Source organism: Triticum dicoccoides, chromosome 2A (genome assembly GCF_002162155.2).
Source record: "Triticum dicoccoides isolate Atlit2015 ecotype Zavitan chromosome 2A, WEW_v2.0, whole genome shotgun sequence".
Lineage (NCBI taxonomy): Eukaryota > Viridiplantae > Streptophyta > Magnoliopsida > Poales > Poaceae > Triticum > Triticum dicoccoides.
This window is the reverse complement of record NC_041382.1, coordinates 24,030,341-24,037,792: the sequence shown is the minus strand read 5'-3', so window position 1 is coordinate 24,037,792 and position 7,452 is coordinate 24,030,341. Positions and strand designations below refer to the sequence as shown.

The 7,452-nt window shown below is 38.7% G+C and overlaps 1 protein-coding gene across 1 annotated transcript; it reads left to right on the top strand.

The window, feature by feature from the left end:
* Window positions 1–1,435: 1,435 nt before the first annotated feature.
* Window positions 1,436–6,412, top strand: LOC119352912 (putative disease resistance protein RGA3). The gene has a single exon (XM_037619499.1). It carries the CDS (start codon window positions 3,030–3,032, stop codon window positions 5,166–5,168), a length of 2,139 nt encoding a protein of 712 aa, XP_037475396.1. The 5' UTR covers window positions 1,436–3,029; the 3' UTR covers window positions 5,169–6,412.
* The last annotated feature ends 1,040 nt before the right edge of the window (window positions 6,413–7,452 follow it).

Genomic DNA, 7,452 nt, shown 5'->3' with positions numbered 1-7,452 from the left:
TCCTTTTTTCCTTATACTTTGCTTTTCTTTATTTCCTTTTGGTTTTCTTCGGTTTTACTTTTGCTTGCTTTTGTTTTTTTGTATTTTTTACCAGTTTCTTCTGGTTTTTTATTCTTTCTTTTTTATCGGTTCTCTTTTGAACACATGTATACATTTTTCGTAAGTGTTGTACATTTTTCGTATATAGGAGGAACATTTTTGTTATACTCATTAAATATGTTGTATGAAATACATGATTAATATTTTTGGAAATATTCATTATTCATGTCTACTTTTTTATACACATTGTATATTTTTTGTATACCAAAAGAATATATTTTCTATATGTTTTTAACATTAATAAATACAGGATTTGACATTTGGTAATCGAATATTTTTCTGAATAAGTGTTAAAGATTATTTTAAATACCTGTTGAAACATCTTTTTGAATGAGACAACCACATTGTTTTTTTGTCTTATGATAACATTTTATTTCATTTGTAGAAACATTTATTCAAAATGTGATGAACACATATTTGAAAATGTAATGTACATTTTATTAAAGTATGAAACATTTGTATGATTGTACAAATATTTCTTACATTGTATACTTTTTTTAAAGAAACATACATTTGTTCTAACGCGTGTTTGATTTTTAAATGGCTTAAACATGGTTTTTACACATAATTAACAATTTTTTATATGTATTAGAATCATTTTTCTAATTTTTTAAAAATAAGTGTAAATTATTTTCGTAATATATATATATATACAATATAATATTTTCTAAATATAACAAAAGTAGAAAAAAAGTGAAGAAAAACGAAACAAAATGTGAAGAAAAACTGGAGGAAAAAAACTGTAAAACGAAACCCACGTGACGTATTCATGACATCACCCATGGTTACTGGGACGGCCCAGTAGCGTTTCTCTGAGGCGACTCCAGCTAGTGTCCCGCAAGGAGCGTGACATAGCCACGCCGGAGAGGCCTCAGATCAGCAAGTACACGGATATGATAACAAGCCGAAATGGATTGCCCATTTCTGAGACTTGTGCATGAATACCAAATAAGATCTTCAAGTTACCACTGAAAAATATTCCATAAATCACATACAAATATTTTGTGTTATACGTAAAGCCATTTTTATTCTATTAGAAAATGTGCATGCATTCTAAAAGAATTGTTCATGACTAGAAAAATGGTTCACAAATCTCAGAAAGGATATTTATGTATCACTGAACAACAATTCCATATGTACACAAATAAATGTCAGTGACTCAAAAAATGTTCATGTATTTACAATAAAAGTAAATATGGAAATAAAAATAACTATATTCTAAATGTAATGCAATACACAAATTTAAAATGAAAGAAAACTGAAAATGGTAAAAAAATAATACTAAAGGAAAAGTAGAGTAAATATATAAAAAGAGAAGGAGAGGAAAAGAAGAAAGCAAAAAAAGAAAAAAAAAGGAAAAGGAAAAAAAACAGAAGAATGGAAAAAAAAATTCTCGCTTATTGGACCAGACCAACTGCCCTGACATTCATGCTAGGATTCCTTTGCCCTTGCTTATGGTGAGCGCTAGGAAATCCATGCCTGGAGCCGTGATACTGTGAGGGCAAACAAACATGAGTATCAATAACTACAATGGCCAACAGTCCATAGAATCTAGATTATTCAGTTAAAGCAGCAGGACTACAAAGAAGAGAACAATAAATATTTCATATGTAGTTTGTGAACATCGTCTTCCCAGGGTTGAGCGGTTGACTCCAGGAGGAAGGGCGCAACTGCACATACCACATAACTGCCAAAATGGAACCTGAAATTCATCGACCGGACACATATTTCTGTTGCTATCTAGATAAAGGCTCACAGAACCTACAATGTGGTTATTCTTGTCACTTCTCTGAACGCACATTACAATAATGCTTAAAAAAATTGGTTATTACCAAAGCGTGCTGATTACAAGAAAACATGAAGTATTATAGCCTTTTGCAATGTTAAGCTGACGTGGATGGGCTGTTTCCGATGGAGCCCAAGCTCCAACGATGTAGGAATGGACAAGGAGATGAAACAACAGCTACAACAAGAAACAAGCCCGCCACCATTTGGCTTCTGCTTGTGCTAACAATAATTTAAGCAGTGAACTATATGATGGTAAAGCTAGCTTTGGACGTTATTGGTCCTGCTCATTATTTTTTCTAGCCTTGGGTAAGTTCCGCGCAATTTTCTGAACTGAGATTAAGATAAACTATCCGTATTGGACCACAACTCGAGCCCAATTGGAGCACGCTGTCCAATTTTTGTAGGTTCTCTGATCTAATACATAAAAAATGAAGTGGTATAGAAGTTTAAGCCCTCCAAGAATTAATAACTTAACATATGTGCACAGGCCAGATGCCGCATAAACTAACACATAGCCGAGTCACGTGGGAAGTTGGGAACAAGAACAATGATCAGTTTGGAATTAAAAACAGAGATACTAATGCATTGTTTAAAAATGTACGTACAATCCAGAGGGCTACAAATCCTGATATAGCACAGACACCCAAATGGATCAAGTTTTACTAACTAACTAGGGACTCATCTAAGTAGAACTATTGGCAAACAGGGGGTATATACTGTTACCTGTAACAAGGTGCTGAAATGAGACTCACGGTTCTTTCTGAAGGTAAAGTGCAAAAGGTTCTAGATTCAGTCTTAGTGTTGTTCAACAAACAAAAGGATATTACACAACATAAAACAACGGTAATATTAGTGTAACTAGGCAGACATATTGGTTGAAATAGAAATGCCTTCAGGTAAACAATAGTACACACATGACAAATGAAAATGACAAAAACAAAGTTAAAGGCGAATAAGGGTAAAAACAAAGCAAGACGGTGCAACCCGGGGAAGTTTCCAAGGACAGCATTAGATTTATACTTATGATTACTTCTTGGCTGCGTCCAAATACAAATTCTCTTTAAATCACCATTCATGTCCTTTATGTGGCTGCTTGAAACCAGCATTTGACACCTCCTTCGAGTTACTACATCTGAGCTGCAATGTGTGCTTCAGTGGTAGGAGGATGGGTAGCCTCAGCTTTCATCACAAAGCTAGTTGAGAAGGTGTGCACCTATGCTGGAGACCAGTATGAATACCAACGGAAAGATACAAAGGAGAAACTAAGTATCCTAGAGAAGAATCTATCGTCGACCCAAACAGCGATACATATAGCTGAGAGAGTGCAGGCAAAGAACACAGCCATGGGAAGTTGGCTAAGGAGAATCAAAGATGCCGCCTGTCAAGCTGAGGATGTTCTCGATTTGTTTGACTATCGAGTTCTCCAAGCACAAGCTGAAGACAGGGGCATGATTAGCTCAGTTTCTTCAGCTGCAGCTGGCTCATCTTCTTCATCCTCAAGCACCATCACCACTGCCTCTACCACCACTAGCAGTAGCAGCAGCTCAACAGTAAATCAGTCGGTTCGTCTTCTCAAGCGCTTCCTTTTCTCTGATGAAGATATAGATGAGTTGATTTCTGTAGTGGATAAGTTTGTTGAGATTGATAGTGAGATGCAAAGATTTCTGGATTTTGTCAACATAGAGGACAGCAAACCAGAACAGGCAGTTCAGTGGCGCACAACAAGCTCTATGCCAAGCTCAGGGAAGTTTTTCGGTCGAGTTAATGAAGAAAACCATCTGAAGAAATTACTTGTTCAGATCAATGAACAATCCAGTCAGCCATATGATGTTATATCAATTGTTGGTATTGGTGGTGTTGGTAAGACAGCGCTAGTACAGAGAGTGTATAACCACTTGGATGACACACATCACTTTGATCTCACAGTATGGCTCCATGTCTCAGATACATTTGATGTTGTATGTCTAACAAAAGAGATGGCAGAGTCAGATAATCTCAGCAGTAGTTTAGATCAAGCTCAGAGGATACTTCGGGATAAGCTGAATGGGAGAAAGGCTTTGATAGTCCTTGACGATGTATGGAATGTATTGAGGAGCCAATTGGAGAACCTGTTCAAACCCCTGAAGTTTGCTAGTAAGGGCAGCAAAGTAATAATTACAACTCGAAGTAAAAATGTTGCAAGTATGAATGCATCAACAGAGATCATGGAGTTACATGGCTTAGAAGATAAAGACTACTGGGATTTCTTTTCACAATGTGCATTCGGTGATGCAAATCCTTCTGATTTTCCACAACTGAAAAGAATTGGCCAAGAAGTGGTGAGCAAGTTGGCCGGATCACCTTTAGCTGCAATGACAGTTGGGAGTTCATTGAAAGCGGTGCTAAAAGAAGAACATTGGAGTTCTATCCGTGGAAAGAAATTGTGTCAAATAGAGCAAAAGGAAGATGATATCATATCAGTATTGCGACCGAGTTATGAGCATCTTCCTGACCATTTGAAGCAATGCTTTGTTTACTTTGCATTGTTTCCTAAGAAATACCACCTTCGAGGAGATGAGCTAATACAGATGTGGAGAGCTCACGGTTTCCTTGACACGCAAACACCAGAAGAAACTGCACGTCGTTACATCAATGATCTCTTGCAGCTTTTATTCATTGAGAAGGTACCCAACCAAGAGGACCACTATGTAGTTCACGACTTGCTACATGATTTTGCAGAGTCGGTGTCCAATGGAGAACACTTCCGAATAGAAGATGACTTCAATGTATGTATTCCAAGAAATGTTCGCCACCTATATGTCAGTGCAAGCAATATCTTAAAGGTGTACATGAGTTTGGAAGACTTAAAGAAAAATCTGAGAAGCTTAATAATAAGCAAGGCACAAGAAGGTGCTTCTTGCGAAAGGGTCTCCTCGTCAAACTTCAATCATGTACTTGAACATATACTCAAAGAGCTAAGAAGCTTACGCGTTTTAGTACTGTGCAATCCTGATGGTATGCTTCCAGACAGTCTTGATCATTTGGTCCATCTTAGGTATCTAAACATCCATGAAAGTAGAAGCTTCATCAATGTCCCCAAGTCATTATTCAAACTCTACCATTTACAAGGGTTGAGTCTGCAAACTCAAGACAGGATCATGAAAAAGGAACTCCAAGAGGGCTTAAGTAGGTTGACCCAGTTAAGATACTTGAAGGCTCCGAAGAAAATAATTTCAGGCATAGAATTGATTGGCAGGCCGAGATCCCTCAAAAGAACTAGAGAAGAACAAAGTGAAGAGTAATATGAGGCACAACATATGCCAACTGAGGGAGTTGAATGAACTTCGAGGGATGCTAACCATAAAAAATCTTCAGAATGTAAGATGCAGGGAACAAGCAACATGATTCATCTCACATCCCTTGAGTCTCTGTGCATAGAGAAATGTCCAAAACTTGAGTCGGTTCCCCAGATAGGCTTACCTCCTCCTTGAAGAAACTCAGTGTCATAAAATGCAGCAAAACATTTGGTCAGCTCTGCTCTGAGATCAACTCAAGAAGCACCAACACGACGCAGCAGGTTATCGTGAGGGAACCTATTGTTGGCAACGCAATAAAAAGAAGAAGGACATCAGCACAATAGAAAACATGTAAGCATGCCGAACATATTGTCTTCTTTTTCATCAATATGAATTGAAGAAACATGTAAATCAATCTTATCCAATCAATCAACAAGATGGATGGAAATAAAAAAAATACTTTACCACATGGATTGCTGTTCTAGAAGGTCAATGTTAAACAAGATATTCATGCTTTATTCAATGCTTCGGTTTCTTTGCAGCTCGGAAGTGCAGAAGTTCCTTTTCTGGAGGATAGATGGCCGAACAAGTACTTTCAAAAAAAAAAAAAGATGGCCGAACAAGTGCATGACTAGCAGCCTGCACCAGCTCTCTTCTCCCTTGTGACAACAAGAATCAAGAATACGCAAATTGTTCAGGAGGCTCTAAATAATGAATGGAATGCTGATGTTTTGGGATCTCTCATTGTCCAGGCCAATTCACGAAGAGCCGCATCTTTGGGACAGTTGAGTGCCAGCACACTTGATTCACTGACACCAGCGAAGTTCTTGTGGAAATGGAGAAACAATGGAGGGTATTCAATATGATCAAATTATAAGATCCAGTGTAGGTTCTTCCAGTTCAGCATATTGGTGGCAGAAGCTTGGTAAATCAAAGTTACATCTTCCTGCATTGAATAGCAGATTCAGGGGATCGCAATTGTGGTTTTACTCACCCTAATTTGCAGCTCTACTGGATACATAATCAAGGAGTGCAAACTCAGGAGGCTGGTTAGAGCGGTGCAGTAGATCGTTGTTCCAGGGAGATACAGCTATTTTGTTTATGTCCTACTTAGGCAGAAGGTTAACTATCAGGCTTATTGTTCTTTTGTTAATAACTTATATGCTGTCCTTGCTCACAGCATTGAAAGACATTTTTGTGATTCTTTGCTCCTTCTAAACAAAATTACACACTTGGCTTATGCACATTATGGTAAAAAAAAACAAGAATTTTCCAATTCCACATGAACATTAGTTAAGAAACACTCCAATGTAAAATACCTTACTAAGTACTATTCTAAGCACTCTTTTTATACGAGAAATAAAGATATGATAGGAAAATCACTTCCTTATCTTATTTTCAGAAATCAAATTAGATGGTCAGAAAGAAATTCGGCATGATACCTGAATAATTTTATCCCCGCGCACTCATCTAATGGGGACCCACTCTCAGCATTGACCTTAATCTGATGGTTTGACATGGCACATTTATTCGCCCCACCCAGTGCGAATGACAAAACAAGTGCCTTGGCATAGTTTCAGACCAGTGTTGAAGCAATCATCCAAATAATCTCTAGATGGGCATGGACAAAAGCCTATGGCTGCTGCACGGTCACAATAATTCAGAGATTACCGTATACTCTGTTTACCATTATTATCTCACACAAAACTGAGCAAAGATTCTATAATTTTGCTCAGCTGAACAACAACCTGTGGTGGCAGTAAACACTACTCGTCTACAGAAGACAAATTACAGGGCTCCAATCTTCAGTACACAGGCTGCACTATCACAGCCCCTGAATCCAGATCCGCATCGATTCCGCAGTCACTGTTATTTAGGAAAACGCCGGGCCAGATAAAAAGGAGGGATTCAGCTCGCCGGGGAACCATGACGAGGACAACTACTCAGTACTGAGAAAAGATGAACTCAGTTAGTCGCAGGGAAGAATGGTTTGCAACCGCACGGTAAGCAACAGCATTTCATTACTGGATTACAGGAAGAGGAGACCGGAGACCGACGATGTAGATGGGACACTTACTCACCTTGGTGTGAGCGGCGACCTAAGGGCCCGGCGTTCCCTGCCGCCACGGTAGACCACGTCGGCGACGGCGACCGGCGGATGGACGGACAATTGTAAACTGGACGGCTGCCGGAACAAAGGGGAGGAAGGATGGGCATTTTTGGGGCCAGTGTCAGTCTCCCGTGGTCTTGGCCCATTTGCCGGTTGGGCCTTCCAAATGCTGGGTCTGAG

Excerpts from the sequence above, each read along its gene's own strand:
- LOC119352912 (XM_037619499.1), top strand. The coding sequence starts at position 3,030 with ATGTGTGCTTCAGTGGTAGGAGGATGGGTAGCCTCAGCTTTCATCACA.